This window comes from Vipera berus (assembly GCF_964194415.1).
Source record: "Vipera berus genome assembly, chromosome: 1".
NCBI lineage: Eukaryota > Metazoa > Chordata > Lepidosauria > Squamata > Viperidae > Vipera > Vipera berus.
In genome coordinates this window covers 284923664-284944164 of record NC_138202.1, presented here as the reverse complement: position 1 = coordinate 284944164, position 20501 = coordinate 284923664, and the positions used below count along the sequence as shown (strand labels likewise).

Here is a 20501-nt window from a genome sequence, read left to right as displayed (position 1 = left end):
TAAATCACCTTTGCATGCTCACTTCAGCAGCATGTATATTAATATTGGAAAGATTCAAATAAAACACCTCTGCCTGTTTTTCTTTTCTTCTCTCCATTCTACCTGCACCACAAATGGTTATTAAGGATGTGCAAAATGTTTCATGCACATGCAGTTCTCTGCTTGGAACCACTGATTTACAGTCTATGTATGGACTGAAACATGCATAATATGTACCAAAACATGCATAGCTGTTGTTCGAAGTCACAGTGATGCCATGTGTTATGACATCATTGCACAAATGAAGTAAGTTTGCATTATTTGGGTAATGGTATCATGACGTGCCTGTGATTACTCATACCCATGTGTCCCTTGAAACTGCCCAGTTTCTGCCTATTTCCCTTTTTAAACAAATGCTATTGGATATTCATGCTCAAATTATTAGATCCCAATAAATGTGCTTCTTCTTTTATGTATAATGTTAGGCCTCCCTGCTTTTTAAATGTTTTTTCTCCTTCAAACTTTTCATTCCATTTGTGAGTTTTATTTCCCCAGGTTTCACTAGTATCTGCTATTATATCATTCTTTCCTTCCTGTTTTCTTTCCCATATTCTCTACATTGTATACCCTTGAATAGTGCAGCTTGATCTATGTTCCTGGATTTGCATGTTAATCATTGGGTGCCTCTCCATGTTGTTTACTCCTCCCAATCCCATTTTCAATACTTGACCTTGTTCTATTTTCTGGGTTCTTCCACCTCCTCCCTCCAGCGTTTTATTTAACCCCTTAGCATTGAGTTTACCAGGCACCTTCCAAACATCATGTCTTTATATTTTATCAAGGCAACATACATATCTAATGCCAACACATTCTATTTTCCCCACAATAGTCCTATGAGGTGATTTGGGCTGAGCAAGCCCTGGCCCAAAGTCTTCTCATTTCTAGTCCGGCACTGTACCAAACTGGCTTTCTATTCTTCCCAGGGCTTGTAGGGTGCAGCCTGGTTTTTTGCTGGGAATACCTCAAGACACATATCCAGGAATCCAAGCCATATCCATGGATCCCGTATGGGTAGCCAATTCTTCGCTTTCTCAGGACATCCTTCAGAAAAGGAACCATTACAATACTTGTAAAAAGGTAAAGGTTCCCCCGCACATGCGTGCTAGTCGTTTCCAACTCTAGGGGCCGGTGCTCATCTCTGTTTCAAAGCCAAAGAGCCAGCACTTGTCCAAGGACGTCTCCATGGTCATGTGGCCGGCATGACTAGACGCCAAAGGCGCATGGAACGCTGTTACCTTCCCACTGTAGTGGTCCCTATTTTTCTACTTGCATTTTCACGTGCTTTCGAACTGCTAGGTTGGCAGAAGCTGGGACAAGTAACAGGCGCTCACTCTGTTACGCGGCACTTGGGATTCGACCCGCCAAACTGCCGACCTTTCTGATCGATAAGCACAGCGTCCTAACCCACTGAGCCACCGCATCCCTAACTTGTAATGTGATGTACTTGTAATGTAGCCCTATTCCTTCACTCTCTTGTCCAGCATTTAATAGTCCCTTTCAGTATTGTTTGACTTGGACCATGAAGTTGTCATGGCTTTAATTTGTAGAGGCTTTCATATAATTCTTTTGAGCAAGAGTGTTGTAGACAAGCTTACCTGTAATTGTGCTACCTGCAATAACATCCTCATGGTACTGAAAACACATAGTCAGGCACATTTTGGGATGTATGCCATAAGCTCAATCGAAGCCAAGTTTCTCTTCAAGCATACTCATGCTCTTCCATACAAGGTAGGATCTCTAGGTAAAGACTGCACTGAAAGTAAATTATATATTTCAATTATTGAGATCCCAGAGATATGCTAAATATTTTTAAATGTGAAGCTATATTTGGTTATATCATTACTTGGGTATTTTGATGTGTTTACATGGGTATGTCCATATGTATGTGATAACATACAGCACAGTGTGGCATGAAAACAGTTCTAGCTGTGACCTTTATGTAGAAGCAGCACAAGGGTCTACAAAAAAGGGAACATATGCTGAGGTTTTACCACTAAAAATTACTGTCTTCTACATATTATATTTCATATTCAATAATCAGATCATTTTCTATAAAAAATATAGTAAGACAGTGTTTCTAATTAACTTTAACTCAATCTTACCCACCATGAACAAGACAATACAAAAATGTTTCTATAGTTAGCGGTGTCCACTGGGAAAAGGGGATAAGAATGATGAAAGCAGCACTGGTGCTATCATACAAGCCCCATTTTTAAAAAAAACACGTGTATCACAACATTGCTAGCACATTCCCAAGGGGTGGGACTTGTGACATGACACTACTTTCATTGGTTTGATGAATATGAGAAGCTTCCGTAGAAACTGCTATCCACAGAATTGGTAATATTTCACTGACAAGCTAATTCTCAACTCAAATGTGTGAATGCACCCAAAGATTTACAAGGGACTTTGACAGCCTCACATGGTGCTAATCACAAGTAGAACATGACTATAAACAAGGAGAGGGAGACATTAAAAAAAGAAGGGAAAAAACAAGAGTGGTTCATGTCAGGTGATTTTAATTAAGAATCAGATATGAATTGTAGCCAAATACAATTGTGAATAAAACCTCAATAAAAACATCTAAGAAAGGGAGAAACATCAGGTTTATCCATGAAACTATACTGAAGAGAAAGGCAATATACAGTGTTAACTGTTCCAATGTGTAAAATCCATGAAGAGGTTCCTTGCAATAATTAAGATAAAACAGGATTGGAGATAGACACAATAGGAGAATAAGGGGCAGTTTACCCTATTTCATTGCTTAAGAGCAGCTATCTAAAAATGTTGCTTCAATGACCTCAGGACATTAACCCCCACATCCACTGATATATAAATGGAAAGCTCTAGTCAAACCAAACTGCACTTACTTAATTCTTGAATTGGTTAACCTGAACAACAGATCCTGAGCTGGAAAAGCACTTTATACTCTGACATTGGAAAGGCTCCCTTTTATCATCTAAAAATACACTGAAGAAATGTCTTCAGCTTGAAGGTAAAAGTAAAAGGTAAAGGTTCCCCCGCACATGCGTGCTAGTCGTTTCCGACTCTAGGGGCCGGTGCTCATCTCCGTTTCAAAGCCGAAGAGCCAGCGCTTGTCCGAGGACGTCTCCGTGGTCATGTGGCCGGCATGACTAGACGCCAAAGGCGCACGGAACGCTGTTACCTTCCCACCGCGGTGGTTCCTATTTTTCTACTTGCATTTTTACGTGCTTTCGAACTGCTAGGTTGGCAGAAGCTGGGACGAGTAACAGGCGCTTACTCTGTTACGCGGCACTCAGGATTCGACCCGCCAAACTGCCGACCTTCTGATCGACAAGCTCAGCGTCCTAACCCACTGAGCCACCGCGTCCCTATTCAGCTTGAAGGACTTTATGCCAATTTTCTTTTTAAAGAATCAAACAAGTACTCTTTTCTTAAATAAAAACCACTGAGGTTTTTTTTTATAAGTATGGTGTCTTTAAATACACTGAAACAGGGCAAGCAAACTAGATCCAATCAAGTGTCAGGCGCTTATTTTCATTAATGAAAATCTTCCGTCTTTGGCTCAGCAGCAAAAGTTAAGCAATTCTAGAAATGCCAATTATTCACATCTGCTATCCCAATTCAATGGACTCTTATATGACACTAATAGTTATGTTGCCATGTAGGTGCGCACCAGGAAACCCAAAGCAACATCTCCACAGTAGGAAATGTGGTGCTAGTTACAAAGAACAACCAATTAATCCAAATACCTTAAGACAAAGCCAAGCGTCTTCTACAGTTTCCTACTCCCATCTTTAGCACAAATATCCCAGTGTCTGTGTAGTGTGTGTGTGTGTGTGTGATGGCACATAAAACACCCCTGAAAAAGAGCATTTTTCATAGTGTTCTCTACAATTAATTCATTTTATTATTTTCTAGAGTTGTGCAATGCTTCATATCAGATTCCAAAATGGCGTTCCAGTCTGTGAGGGACAGCTGCCTATCAGTGCTATATATTCTGGCCTCCACACACTGCAAAGGATGAATTTTGGAACTGAATTTGAAGACTACCTAGTTTTATTTTCCATTATATCTTTTACAGCAAGATTCAGAACTTAGCCTCTTGACTTTTGTCATAAACATTGTTAACGAGTATATATAAGCAGCGAAAGGAATAAGGAATCTTAAATAAAACGGAAGAACACATGATTTGTAGAGAAATGACTTTTCAGTTCACACCACTCACAGGTACGGACAATGAACAACTCTGAAGGTGGAACCACTTATCTGGTGGTTAGTAAGAAAGAAGGCTACAATTAGCCAACCTGACAACAGATACAATGCCCAAACAGACTTCGTGAGAATTCCACATGGCATCAGAGGTACATGTGTATAGTGTATATCTATTATTGGCTCATCTCTCAGGAAATCCAATTCTCAAGGTCAAAAGCAGAAATTCAATAACCTTTGGTATTTGGTTGGAGAAATCACAATTTGTGCAGAAAGGGGAATTAAGGCTTGAAGGTGATGGGGAGAGAAGTCGCAATACTTTTTAAAGTTACAGAAATACGATGTCAGTTGCATAGCTATTTCTGGATGTTGCAGATGCTGGACAAGACTGGCCTATGTGTGTGCAGCCAAAGAAGGTGGTATGCTGGCCCACTTCAAGGTGCAGGTGAGGGATGTCATCTTTAAAGTGTTCCTCCACGTAAAATAGTTTCTTTGTAATATTAAAACAATGGAAAATCTAATACAACAGGATGTTTGTGATACATTCAGGTTCTATTCCCACTATGGGAAGCAGTACCAGGTATCAGAAATCTCATGAAACTTTTTTTTAATATAGTGCTTTGTTTTTAAAGAAAGTGTCACAATGCCTTGCAATAAAACATGTTGAAGAAATGTAACATCAGGGACTAAGGGAAATGAGCTACATTTCAAAATGTGCTTCATTGCTGCTACTCCAAAAGTAATGAAACAAACTAGTTATTCTTCTGAAGATCCTTTTACCAGATGGTTTTTAATCAGTAAAAGGCAGCTCAATCCATGTATTTGATTATTTCTCTAAGCTAGTCTCTCCTTTCTTCTCCTTTTAAGTTTTACAATAAAACATATTAAATACATTTTATTAAATGTTTTATTTTTAACAAATGATCCTATTTTGTGTACCAATTAGGCCTCATTTCCCAGAAAGAAAACAAAAGTAACCATACACACCCTCCCAGCACACACCTCATTATTAGCTAAAGCTTCCCCCCCCTGCATCCAACTCAAGTGTCATAGACCAATGTAAAAACAAACATATAAATAAATGTCTGCAGATTTATATCCTGCATAATATATTTGAAAGAGATGTGCTGAATTTTGGGCTTTTGGACTCTGTGCTTCCATCTTTCCTCTATTAGGAAAAGACCACATGGTATTCACAAAATGTTTTGGACCACTAATTCTAGAACCTTGAACCTACTGGGCAAGGCTCTGACAGATGATATTAAAAACTATCTGTGCTTGATATAAACAATCATCTTCTTGTACAAATGTATTTAATAATACAGATGGTAGCCTATTAGCTGTTGGCATTCATGTGTAAAATAAATATGGGTATTCTGTCAGATGGCTTCATTTTCTCTCTAATTAGATTGCACGCTTTGTCTTTAGCATATTAGGCAATATACAGTGTATCCCTGTTCATCACCAAATATGATGCGTAGAATGGCAATTAATAAAAGATCAAAAAGCCCACCCACCCTTCTAACAATGGATCACTTCAAAATACAAATACGTATCAGGTTTCTACAAAAAAAAGTATTAGTACAAAGGGCACCGTTAAAAAAGAACTGGGAAAAAAGTTTTAAAAACACACAGAAAAACCAGTAACAGAAATCAAAGACAAAATGGAGAGAGATGCTCTTTTTCTTTCTTCAAAACCCAACTGAAGGATTGTTTTTGTCTACCAATTGTCCAGAAAATCAAATCCCGTCTTCAGGATAACATTACTCGCATTACCCTGCAGAAAGAAAGAAAACTTGCTTTAGAAAAGAAAGCAAGTAGTTAAAATTAAAAATAGGTGTAAAATCAAGAATAACCAAGGTAAGAGTTACAAAGATATCATATAATGGTTTCGGTCTAGACCTGGCCTTCTGCATACACTGTATTAGGAAAGCTTTTGATTCAACAAAGAATTTCCACCAGAGATGGGTTTTCATTGATTGTCCCTCCCTTCTGGATATCTTATGGCTTCCCAAAAATTTCCTCTAGAAGGCTAGGAAGATTTGGGGAAGGAAGGCTATGAAAGAATTGCCTCCCTTCTACTACCTGCTAGAAGGGAATATCATATATGGCTGTGCTCTAATACCTTGCTGTTTAAAATATTCAGATTATGACTGGCTCTTCACTGGACTTTCTCTCATAAGGCTCAGCTTCCAGAAATACTACCCAAACAATATTTAACATTAATGGGAGATGTGTAGAATATTTGCATGATCAGAAAGGCTGGGTTATCCAGAATACCAACATTACATACACAAAAATGAACATTGCACATTATTCCCCCTTACACTTCAAGCAACTAGTCCCTTAAAGAACTATTTACATAAAATGAATGGGGACGGGATTGCTCATCTCTTTGTCCTTCAACCAATAAACAGATTTTATATGTGAGGTATAATCTAGGCTAGAAATAACAAAGTTCCAAGATACAGAAGTCTTTTTTGTCCAATTGTCCTCATATTGGATAATTAAATTCAATATGGAATAATTCTACATACTAATCCATCGTACAAGCTCAATTAGTTGTTACCTGGTCGTGCACATATAAACATAATAATAGCTGGGCTGTAGGTTTGATCTCCGAACTTGGCAATTTGCCTACAAATATTTCGTCTCCATTCAGGGAGACATCTTCAGTGTGCTTTCAATTGAAAGTACACTGAAGACATCCCTCCAAATGGGGTCTAAACATATGCAGCCAAACCTACAGTCCAACTACCAATCTAAGCTACTAATATTCAAACACATTTCATAATAATAGCTCTGTGAGATCATGCCAAGGCCTCCCTTAGACCAGCATTTTTGTTTCTCATGGAGGTCAACAAAGAAAGATACAGACATACAATTCTAGATTTATTTTTAGTTATTCAAAGAATTTATATGGCTGCCCAACTCAAACAGTGCAACTCTGGGAACCTTTAAAATACATGCCTCTCCCAAACTGCTGTTCCCTGTGAAGAGTATTTGGATGACTCCTGCTCCTAACCCAGCAATAAGACTAACTTGTCCATGATTTCATCCAACCCTTTCAAAGCCACTAGCTATGACCATATCTTCAAGTCATGAAAGTTACTATTGATGGTGTGAAAAAGTGCTTCCTTTTTATTGTTCTAATATTCTTCTAACAAACTTCATTGGATGAGCCATGATTCAAGTGTTTAAGACTTCCGGTTCCTGTTTTTCAGCAAAGCAGCTGGAAGATTCGGAATGCCGAATCCTTCGGCTGAAATTTCTTTTTGTTGGGGACCCTAAGGGGCCAGAACCCACCCTGAAGGGGTGGAATGAAGGAAGGAAATCCCAGGGACTTAGGAGAGATGGCGGTCTCTCCAAACAGTCCAGGAGAAGCCTCCCAGAAACCAACAGAAGAAAAGGCTGGCTAACTCCATGTCCAGCCAAAGCTGAACTCAAACAGGTCATAAGCTTTTAAATTAAGCGGATTTTAAACATCATGCTTGAATCTGGTTAAGAATACTGATTTTCTCTATCCTACCTATTTTCCTGAAGAAGAAAGTCCCCAAAATAAGAGATCTCCGAAGAAGGAAAGAGGGACTCTGCTCCCTCCCTTTTGGCTAGCGGCGAAACTTACCCTTTAGAGAAAGAAAAAAGACTAGAAAGACCTGAAAAATGTGTAAATGCTGACACCTGCTGGTGGATGAGGATTTTTTTTTCTGACCCTCAAAGTTTTTAGAAAATGCAGCTGTGTAAACAAAGTGAGTAACAAAGCTGAAGCAATGAATACTTCAAAAAAGCAAACATATGATAAGCAACAACAATTTCAAAGGACAATGATTTTAAATTACATAGAAATTCAGAATAACTTTGAGAGCAAGAACCAACTTATTTCCAATTTAATTCCACTCCAAGAAATTTCCCAGGAAAATACAGTAGAGATGACTGAACAAAATTCTGAGGATAGAGACTTACAGATGGAACCATATAAAATGATCACTTTTCAAGTGTTTGAAAGTAGAGAAAAACTCTACTTTCTTAAAAGAAGAGAAAAACTCTACTTTCTCCTTGCTTTTATATTTTACTTATTTTTATAATTTTTAATGATTTTATACACCTCAATCATGTCCCATGCCCTTCACTTTTTCTTCAAGATGAAGAGTCCCATCATTTTCTCATAGGTTCAGGTCCCCTTTCCACATTGGCTGTCCTCTTTTGCACATTTCCCAATTCCATTATTTCCTTTTTAAAATGCAGCAATTAGAACGCTGCTTTATATTCCAGATGTGAATGCATGTTAGATTGGCAAAGAAGGCATTACATTGCCAGCAGTTTTACTTTTAACCCCTTTCACAATAATCCTGAGCATGAAATCTGTCTTTTTCATAGCTATCATGCATCAGGTTGACGTCTTCATTGAGCTACTGATTCTGACCCACACCCTCAATCCCAATATCCTTTTCCTGTTTAGTTACAGAAAGCTCAGGCCTTATGCATGCACCCTAAAGTGCATTATTTTTCCTGTAATTAAACTGAATACATGCTCTTTTGGTTGCACACTCACTCAATTTTAAGGGGAGCTCTTCATAATCAGTTTTCAGTTCTACCCTCATGAATGGAAAGAAACTACCTTCCCTTTTCCACTACATGTGTTAGACCAGGGGTCCCCAACCTTGGCCACTTTATGACTTGTGGACTTCAACACGGTTGGCTGAGGAATTCTGGGAGTTGAAGTCCACAAGACATAAAATGGCCAAGGTTGGAGATCTCTGCACACTGGAACTGCTGCTACAAATGTCACATGTACAGTACAGGCAAAATCTACAGCAGAAGGTAATCAACTTTATGTTTATGGAACAGCATGTAGGACTTCAGGCAATCTATCACTAGCATATTCTGTACATTTTTAAGATATGAAATTGTGATGATTAGATTAGATTGGGAAGAAAACAAAGGATTTCAGTTGTAAGGTTTTAGTACTCTACAGAAGTCATTTCTTGGACTCGGGGGGGGGGGCAGGTGGAGAAGTTTTATTTCTGTTTACTTTTGCTTGGGTTCTTTCTACCTACCATACCGTAACAGGACAGATTAAGAATCAGCCCTTACCTGGTCAAATCCTTGTAAATCTGGAACAAAACTGCTTTGGGCATCTTCATTTTGAGTTGCAGCAGATGACAATTTCTCTGCAGGGTCACGATGAGCATCAAAGGCACTAACTGCAGGTTGGTTGGACGGAGGCTTTTCCCATTCTACAGATGTTAGGGAAACAACTGGGGTGATCACTTTTTCAGGCTTAGGAGGACTAGGCTTCTCTGCTTTAGTTACTTCTTTTGGACCAGATTCTTGCCTATAATGCGGCTGGAGGGTTTTCTCTCCTTTTTCCATGGATTTGATTTGGCTTGGGGTTAGCGAGTGGAACTCCGACTGTTCCCCTTCGTACTTGGAGCGCTCAGCATTTATCTTCCAAAATGAGGACTCCTCCTCTTTTTTGGCCGGTATAAGCCCATCTGAGTTTTGTGGTTTAACACCCTGGGAAGGTTTGGGGGCTGGGGGGCCAGGTGCAGTTTTGCTAGGCTGTTTCGGTTCGTGCTGAGGCACTGCAGCCCCCGGTTCTTGGATCAACAGAGAAGCAATACTGAATTCCATTTGACTCTGTTAGGGAATTAAAAGTAAACAATGAACCTTAGTTCTTTTCCATGGGCAAATAGTAGTTAAAATAAGACAAGGGGATATCTCATTTCAGCTATAAAGATTATTGGCACCTTATACAGAGTACTGATGTTCGTAAGGTAAGGCAGCTTACCTTTGGCAATGTAAAAATGACAATTCTGTAGCAGTGCAGATGAGGCAGAACAGTTCTTTATTCTAGTCTAGCTTGGAGGAAATAAACATTCTTCCTCTTCTCTGCTGGCAAGAAGCCACATAGGCAAAGTTTTGTCAGAGAAGAGGTTGAACATTTAAATCATTTGCTTACTTTGAAGGGTGACCTAATTCAGAGGTCAGCAATGTACTGCCTTCCAGATGTTGCTGGATTGCATAATCTTTTGCCATTGGTTATCTTGAGTAAGGCTACTGAGAAATGGAGTTGCCCACATGGAATTCTTTTTTTTTAAGTACAAGATACACATTCCTTAAGAGTTATTACAGGACAACATGATGCAAAAAAATGCAGAAAATGTTCAAATGGAAACAATCATTTAGAGGCTCTGGACAAGGGAAAAAACTGCAACAGTAAAATTTTAAAAGGCAACGTGGCTTGGTCAAAAGCTACTGAAGGAGTTCTTTCTCCTCCATCATGCTCTTCAGAAGAATAGTCTTGGTCCAAGATATCTGCAAGTCATTTCCTCTCACACAAACCACTGCTGTGGATTCAAGGCAATACAGCCATATGAATCTTCTGGCCAGACCAGGATCCTTTTTTAAAAAAACAACAACAACAAACTAGTTGTTGAGAGCTCTACCCTGGAATAACAGCCTACGTTTACACCAGATAAGGAGATGGGAGAAATGTTCGTAGAATTAAAACAAGACCAGCTACTTAGCCTGGATATACAATATTTAAATTTAAAATTCCCAACCCAACTCAAACTTTTGTTTCACTAAAAATTCCTTCCTTTCATATTTTAAAAGACAACTTTTTAAAATGTAAGCATATTCAGTCATGTAAAAAACCATCTTGAATACCTCATCTATTTCCCCAGTCCGAAGACAATACAAAGCATATTTCCTTCCCAACTCTGCCCAATTAAATATCCATTCAATAGTTAAGATTAAATCCGAGTACTTTACAGATATAAAAAAGAAATACAAACCTAATGGGAAAAGATTCTAACAATACACCCCTTTGCCAATGCTCCATTAGTCAGAGGATGATCATCTAGAAGAGGTAACTGTTAAACACCAGGAAAATTAGGAGATCCAGACAGTTCAAATGGGTATAAAGATTTATTGCAACCTTAAGCTCCCTACAAGTATCTGAATTACTAATGGTCAAGGGAAATTAGTGGGAGATAAGAATAGAAGGAATTCAAGGTGGGCTGGACTTAGATCTCTGTTGGGCACAAAGGGACTCTTGATTGATGATGCATTTGATCCATCCTTGGGACTCAACCTGATCATCTCCTATAGTAACTAACTCCTTCACAAATTTTCTTCTATGGCAATCCCATCCAACCATAATGCCAAATGCCAGTTGTAGCACAGGCAAGGAAGCACAAAACTGTAGTGTATGGCTATGCAACTAAAAAACAAAGACTACGTCCAACTTCCCCCCCAAACTCCAATCCAATTTTTGGAAATCTCATTCCTGCCCATGTATGTAACGCGGTTCCAATAATTCATAATGTATCCTATCTATTGCAGCTTTCACTCTATTCACAAATGCTAAGTGCAGCTTTGTCCATTAATACATTTTCTAGAAATCCTAGACCTGCTTTCATCATCCCTCGGACTCTTCTGATGGGGGGGGACATCATTTCCTACCATTCTCAGCAATTATCACAATAGTTGGAGCATCCTGGAGGCCTAAGTCCATATAACTCACAGGCATTCGTAGGGGAGGGTGTTCTAAGCCAAAAACTCTTTTCCTACCCTTGAATCTTTTAATTACACCATTGTTAGAGATTAAACTTGATTTGGGTGACAATATTATATAATGGAGTAAAAGCACCTTTAAGGAGTTAAACGGTCTAAGGGTGTGGCTGTAATTATTCCACATAAAAGAGAGTTAGATGTTACACGTAGTTGCTCTTGTATATGTGTTTGATGTTAGTGTTTGGATACCTCTTGTTCTCTTGTTTGCTAACTTGATATTTATTCTCTCAAGAATCAACTGCTTGCTACAGTGTATATTGTTTTTGATATTGGTAAGCAGCTTTTGTATTTTGATACTATGTTTTTTATGGACTGACTTTTATGTGCATGATACTGGATTGATACTTGGACTATTTCTTACTGTGTTTCTTTTTGTTGTCTGAGTAAAAATAAGTTATAAAACTCGTGTTAGTGCATTACTGTTTGCCTAAAAGTCCCAGTACAACTTCCACTGTGTATTAATAATACTCTGTTAAACAAACCATTTTTTCAACAACATATTCTAACAATGGTTATGGGCCCAGATCCAGTGTGGTGCTGAGGACAGGCACAGTATTGTATTTATATTTCCTAACTGAGTTTTCAAATTCAGACAATGGCACAAGGACTATTCAATCCATTCTGCATTACCCGGCTTAATGGGTCAAACTACGTATCCTGGTCTACACAATGTAGTTTGCTATTACAAAATCAAGGTCTTTGGAAAATAGTCCATAATCCTCCTGATGTAACTGCCTGGGATCCAACTAATGAAGAAGATAACAAGAAGATTGTAGACTTCAATAAAGACAATGATAAGGCTTTATCTATCATTGGGCTAACATTAGGAGACCAACAGCTAGTCCATGTGCGTGGAGAAGAATCTGCTGCTAAATGTTGGGCTAAGTTGAAAAAGATTTTTGTTCGGGACAGTGTTGGTGCTCATATAAATCTTACCAGAAAGCTATTTAGAGCTAGACTGGAAAAGAATGGCGATATGTTAGCTCACCTTAACTTTATAAAAGCAACTTTGTTGGAACTGCAAGAAAAAGAACTTATTTTCTCAGAGCTTCACCAGGTTTACATCATTTTATCATCATTGGATGAGAGCTACGATGCCTTTGTATCGTCCTTGGAGGTTTTGTCCAAAGAAGACCTAACTGTTTCTTCAATAACTGGAAGGTTGTTGGAAGAATCAAGATGTCGTATGGAGAGAAAACAGTTGAGAGAGCCATTGCAACAAGAAATAAAGAAGACTGAATCTGCTTATATTTTAAGGAAATGCTTTAATTGTGGGTTAAAGGGACATATTGCTAAGTTTTGTCAGAATAGTAATTGTCAGAGAAAGGAAAGCCATAGAAAGAATAAAAAGATGATTAATGTAGCTGTAGCTAATAGAACTACTAATAACCACAATTGGTGGGTGGTAGATAGTGGAGCTACACACTGTATTTCAAAAATAAAAAGGGATTTTGAGAATATAAGGTCTAGTAAAAAATATATTTCTATGGCTAATGGCTGGAGAGTCAAGGTCTCTGGAGAGGGTAAGGTTTACTGTTCATTTTTAAAACAAAATTTGGAAATGCTATATGTTCCCAGATGTGATTATAATCTATTATCAGTTAAGGCATTATTGGAAGCAGGTTTTAGAGTTACTTTCCAAGGGGAGGAATGTCTTATTCAAAAGAATGAAGTGAACTTAATAGCTAATATGAAAGACGGTTTGTTTGTAATTAGCAATGATCCTATTATAATGGCTACTACTTGTACAAATCAAAAACCACATGATGAATGTATTCATTTATTACATAGAAGATTGGGTCATGTGAATTTTAATACACTAAAAAGAACTGTAGCTTTGTCTGATGGGTTTAAGTTAAAGGCTTGTAAGAAATATCTGCAGTGTAACGTATGTGGTAGAGAAAAGAGCAGGGCAGCACCAGCTAATAGGTTAGATGGATTTAAAACCACAACTCCATTAGAACTGGTATTTATGGATTTGATAGGTCCTATGAAACCCAGTTTAGGGGGTGCTTGCTACATATTAAATATTCTAGACCATTATAGCAGATATGGGTTCTGTTATCTCCTTACGTCAAAAACTGAAACTATACAAACAATATCTAATTGGCTCAAGTTTGTACAAAGGAAAACTCAGTTAAATGTAAAAACCATAATAACAGACAATGGAACTGAGTTTGTTAATAAACAGTTCAATGAGCTGTTAGTTTCAGAGGGAATAGAGCATAGACGTACAGCTCCTTATAGACCTCAGCATAATGCATTTGTTGAACGGAGGGGCCAAACATTGCAAGCTATGATTAGATCTATGATTGAAGATTCTGGTTTACCTGATAGCTTATGGGGAGAAGCAGCAAAATGTGCTAATCATATTTTAAACAATGTGGTTAGTTCAGCTACAGGTAAAATTCCTTATACCTTATGGTATAAGAGAAAACCAAATCTTAGTTATATTCACACATTTGGGACACCTGCTTGGGTACATATTCCAAGTTCAATAAGAAATAAAGGAGAACATAGAGCTAAACAATTATTTTTTGTTGGCTATGAGTTAAACCATAAGTCTTATCGGTTCTGGGAGAAAGGTACTAAAAACATTTATTGTAGTTCTAGCGCTGTTTTTCAAGAACAGTCAGGCTGGGAAAGGGTAGAAGATATTGTATATATTCCTCAACAAGATTTAACTAACTCCTCAAATGAAAATGATAAAGAAGAGGAGGAACCTGCTAGAGAGATCAAACAAGAACCACTGATAGTGGAGACAGGAGAGGAAGAAGATAATAATGTAAATGTACCTATAAGTCCAATAATTCTCAGAAGGTCTAACAGGGAAAGACGACAGCCTGATCGTTTCGAGGCAGGTTTAATTTGTCAAATAGACATTGAACCTTCTAATGTTGAAGAAATAAAAATGTATCCTGAGAATGAAAGAAAGAATTGGAAAGTAGCTATGGATAAAGAAATAAAGTCTTTGCAAGATCTTAATGTTTATCAAGAGGTTAAAATACCTAAAACAGAAAAGTTAATTGGATGTAAATGGGTTTTTAAACTGAAAGAAAGTGTTACAGGAGAGGTAATACATAAAGCAAGATTAGTTGCTCAAGGATTTGCACAGAATAATAGTGATTATGATGAAGTATTTTCCCCAACGTTAAGAGCTTCCACTCTTAGGGCTGCTTTAGTTTGGGCAGCAAATAAGAATTATAGTATAAAACATGTAGATATTGAAACTGCTTATTTGCATGCAACATTAAACCATGATATATATATGAAAGTTCCATTAGGAATAGAAAGTAAGGTAGGGTACTGTTGGAAACTGAATAAGAGTTTGTATGGTTTAAAACAGTCAGGTTATGAGTGGAATAGATGTTTAGTAAAAGAGTTAAATAGTTTGGGATTTAAAGCTAGTATTGCAGATCCTTGTTTATTTATAAAACAGCAAAATAGTGAATTATCATTGTTATTATTATTCACTGATGATATTGCTATTATAGCAAAAGATGAAACAGAAACTGAAAGAATAATTTCAGGGTTAAAAAGAAAATTTAGAGTAAAAGATCTAGGAGCTATTAGTCATTATCTAGGGCTGGATATTGTCAGGACTAGTAAAGGATTTAAATTGTCTCAAGCTAAGAAAATTAATGGTTTGCTGAAACGTTATAATATGGAAAACTGTAAACCAGTAAAAACACCTATGGTTCAAGGTTTTGAGAGTTCAGCAGATAACAGCAATGTCTTTGATAAAAAGATATATCAATCATTAATAGGCAGTTTGATGTATTTATGTAACTGGTCAAGACCTGATATAGCATTTACAGTTAATCATTTAGCTAGATATTGTGAGAATCCTACAACCAGATGTTGGCAAGGTGCGAAAAGAGTTTTAAGATATTTGAAGCACACCATACATTATTCTCTATATCTAGAGCCAACAAAGGAATTGGAACTAAAAGCATTTGCAGATGCTAGTTTTGCATCTGATACTGTAACCAGGAAATCCACTTCAGGATTGGTTGTATTATTGGGAAACGCTTTAGTAGGATGGAGGTCTAACAGACAGAAGCATATAAGCTTATCAACAACTGAATCCGAATTTTCTTGTTTATCTTTATTATGTACTGAGCTATTGGTATGGAAACAATTATTGTTTGATATGGGTTTAAATTGTAATGAACCAATAAAAGTGTATGAAGACAATCAAGCAGCTATAAAATTAGCAACTAATGCTGCAGTGAAAACTAGATCAAAACATACGGATCTACGGTATCTAAATGTCAGACAATGTGTTAAAGATAATTTGATTAAACTGGAATATTGTGCAACTGAAGATAATATTGCTGACCAGTTTACTAAAGCTCAGGGTGCTATAAAGCATAAATCTGTTTGTGATATGTGTAATTTGAGATTGTAAAAATATATGTATAATATGCCACCCAAAAGGGGAGATTGTTAGAGATTAAACTTGATTTGGGTGACAATATTATATAATGGAGTAAAAGCACCTTTAAGGAGTTAAACGGTCTAAGGGTGTGGCTGTAATTATTCCACATAAAAGAGAGTTAGATGTTACACGTAGTTGCTCTTGTATATGTGTTTGATGTTAGTGTTTGGATACCTCTTGTTCTCTTGTTTGCTAACTTGATATTTATTCTCTCAAGAATCAACTGCTTGCTACAGTGTATATTGTTTTTGATATTGGTAAGCAGCTTTTGTATTTTGATACTATGTTTTTTATGGACTGACTTTTATGTGCATGATACTGGATTGATACTTGGACTATTTCTTACTGTGTTTCTTTTTGTTGTCTGAGTAAAAATAAGTTATAAAACTCGTGTTAGTGCATTACTGTTTGCCTAAAAGTCCCAGTACAACTTCCACTGTGTATTAATAATACTCTGTTAAACAAACCATTTTTTCAACAACATATTCTAACAACCATCAATGACACTTGTCATTGGCTTGATCCTGGCTTGATCATCAGGGAAGGAATATATGTGAAGGTCTTTCTTTTCCCACTTCTACCAGGAAATTTAATTAAATTCACTTCAAGGCTGCTTATGGCTGAACATTTCTCGTCAGCTGTAAACAACCGAGGCATTCTTCAGATTTCTCACATTTCCCAATACTGACCTATCGAGATGATGCCCAAGTTGGGAAAGATGCTCCATGGATCAAAAGAAAGATGGAGGAAGTTGCACTCTCCCTCCTTCAGATGTTCCCTTGCAGGCTCCATAACCAACCACTGCCATCCCTCCCAGCATGTATGGGTTGCATTATAAGGCTGACTCCCATCATGCTGAATCAAGCTGGATCTGAACTGACACATATTCAACTCTGAACTAAAACCAGAGAATACCACAAGAATCCAAAGAGCTATTTTTATATGTTATGAGCTTGTGGGGAATGTAGAGTATTTCATGAAGTAGATAGCGTACAGAGCCAAAACTAGCTGTTTGGCTTGGCAACTGCAAAACAGAAGATAAAATAATGGGGGTGGAGGAGTACGTAAAACAAAACCTGAAAGACAGGACTTTATAAAAATGTTCAACAGGCCTAACCTTAAGCAGAACCTAGACTTCCACAAAGCAAAATTATATTTAAGAGACATTAAATAAGAATCTACAGCAGGCTGCATTGATACTCTTGGAGCACACATCTCTAGACAAAGCTGTTCTATGGCTGTATTTACTCCGTGCCTTAAACTTGCCTAAAATGGGATTAAATAGTCTGTGATTCAGTGGCAAGCAACTATTGTTTTGTGTGCTGTCTTGAATAAACCATCTTATTAAACCATATTTTTTCAGCTTAGCACATTATGTGAACATAGCACTTGTGTTTAACTGATCTAAGTTCAGAAATAATAATAATAATAGTAGTAGTAGTAGTAGCAGTAGTAAAGTTGGAAGGGACCTTGAAGGTCATCTAGTCCAACCCCCTGCTCAGGCAGGAAACCTATACCATTTCAGACAAATGGCTGTCCAGTCTCTTCTTAAAAACTTCCAGTGTTGGAGCATTCACCACTTCTGGTGGCAGGTTGTTCCACTGGTTAGTTGTTCTAACTGTCAGGAAATTTCTCCTTAGTTCTAGGTTGCTTCTCTCCTTGACTAGTTTCCATCCGTTGCTTCTTGTCCTGCCTTCGGGTGGTTTGGAGAATAGCTTGACTCCCGCTTCTTTATGGCAGCCCCTGAGATATTGGAACACTGCTATCATGTCACCCCTCGCCCTTCTCTTCATTAAACTAAACATACCCAATTCCAGCAGCCGTTCCTTATATGTTTTAGCCTCCAGTCCCCTAATCATCTTTGTTGCTCTTCTCTGTACTCTTTCTACAGTCTCAACTTCTTTTTTACATTGTGGTGACCAAAACTGGATGCAGTATTCCAAGTGTGGCCTTACCAAGGAATTGCAAAGTGGTATTAACACTTCACGTGACCTTGATTATATCCCTCTGTTAATGCAGCCTAGCACTGTGTTGGCTTTTTTTGGCAGCTGCAGCACACTTAAATGAACCTAGCCCACTTCCTCCAGCAATTAAGAATTTCTTTCTGTACCAAAGATAAGACTCTTGAGGAGTTTAATAAACTATGTTCCTGGTGATGGTGTAACTCTTCAAACTATTTTTATTTAGATCCAAACTGGTCCAAGAGTTCTCCAAAGGCAAAGGCAATGAATTGAAAAGAAGTCAAGGCTGAAATCCGTAACTAGGATTTCCATACATATACGAATGTAAATAGTACATCGAATCACACAACCATCATGCTGAAACTAGTATAAACAATGCTCTTATTTCAGGCTCCTCTTTAGAAAGAAATAAACAGTGTAACTTGTCTTCATATTGCTCCCAACCACAGAAGGGATAGTTATTGGCAAATTGCCAAATCATAAACTGGAAGGTCATCCATATGGCTGCTACAAGACTCGGCAAGTCATGACCCAGAGTTCAGAGGGAGACCTCTGAAAAATTACCATAGCCTTCATTCTTTCCAATATCATGATCTGATTGATGGGCTCCAAAGAACAAGCTTGTCTTGTCCTCCAGGCAAAAAGATTTGGGCATACTGTACTCTTGCTGCCCACTGAAGGGAGAACACACTGGTCTTGTCCTCCTTTGCTAGGACAAGAGCCACCCACCACTTACTTGAGCCTCTAAAGCTTATGGCTCTCCAGACTTATGGCTCTCCACAGAGGCTGAAAACCCTCTTCACAAATTTCTCAAAAAAGCCAAAAGTAGGAGTGGGTAAACTATTCAACATCTTACACAGCACTGAGTAACAAAGTCTGAAATTAATTCATTTGAATGCTGTGATTGCAAAGATATTTCTATCCATGTTCAGCTAAAGATGAATCAAAACTACTTTCAGGTGTTGCCTCTCAAAATGCAAACTCTTTAAGTGGGGGAGGCATACACAGAATGATGCAGGGGGGTTACAGACAGACACTGCTGCATTTTTGGACAGACCTATTCTGAAGACGTTGATTTAGTAATACGATATAGTATTACAGAAATACAAGACAAGACAAATGAAGCTAAAAAGTAATTATGACTCTATCTCCCAACCCCCACATTTCAGAACTTTATATATGATTCTGAAGTACTCAAATAAGGCTAAATGTTACAATAGACATGAAGGGCAAAGACTGACACGTGGCCTCTTCCTTACCTCTTTTCTATTCTTTAACGTAAATTATTACTTAGAATATTCTAGGAAACTAATCTTCAGCAGAAAGCATGTGACTGCTTGCAATATACAATTTAGTTCTAGAATTTGAAATGTGTTGTGCCCTTTTCCCCAAGCAAAATTAATGCAGGTCAAGCAGAAGAAAGAAAATGGAACAGCGCTAGTCATAGAACTCATGCATATACTGTACAATACTATTTTTCAAAGATAGAGGGGGAGACTAAAACAGATGAAAGTAATATCTGGGGCTCCATCGGTGAATTCTAAGAGGGCCCTGTGTTACATGGAACAGTCTTGCAAATACAATTTCACCTAGAAAAATAAAGAAGGCAATGTAAAATGTTTCACTGCAGCTTTGGATTACTTCTTTAAGCATGGTTTGACATTTTTTTAAGAATTTTTGCAGAGGTCAGAACAGAACAAACAGAACAGAAATTCTAATACCAGCCTATTAGATGCAAATGTTTGGTGACCATAAACAAGTAAATGCCTGCAAACCCAAAACTGAGAGCCAATATTCAGAGTGCAGGCCCTCAAAAACACAGAAAATTATTCCAAATCAGATCACTGACCTGCCTGGATAAGTGTGCTGCTGAATCACAACTCCCAGCAGTCTCAGCCAGCATGACTAATGGTGAAAGATGTGGGGCATTATTCAGCAACATCTGGAAAGTCATTAGATTCCCATGTCTGCAACAAGTAGACCAGCTTAACTAAAAAATAGACTAGTAGTTTTGGTCCAGTTACATTGTGTCTCTACAAATATACTTCACACTGTGAGCATGAAACAAGGGGTACTTGTACTTCTATTTGTTCCTCAGATGATAAATGGGTAAAATGTATTATTTTTATCATTATTATTGTTTGAAATTTATCTTGAGAAATCACAAATTTTTCTGCTGCTGAAACCTATATTCTACAAGATCATACATAATTACCTCTGGGCCCCAAAGCAGAAATTTATTACTGCATTCTGAAAATAAACAAACCTTACAATTATTGCAAATG

General features: G+C 37.7%; 1 protein-coding gene across 1 annotated transcript in view; it reads right to left on the bottom strand.

Annotated features, from left to right (window-relative positions):
• Window positions 1-5789: 5789 nt before the first annotated feature.
• Window positions 5790-20501, bottom strand: part of LOC308659991 (uncharacterized protein C1orf198) — a 32497-nt gene continuing 17785 nt past the window's right edge. Inside the window, exons 3-4 of the mRNA XM_081314180.1 lie at window positions 9328-9873; window positions 5790-6010 (exon numbers count right to left, since the gene is read on the bottom strand). Of these exons, the coding sequence (XP_081170306.1) occupies window positions 5954-6010; window positions 9328-9873 (603 nt within the window). The 3' untranslated portion in view covers window positions 5790-5953. The remainder of the gene's footprint in view (window positions 6011-9327; window positions 9874-20501) is intronic.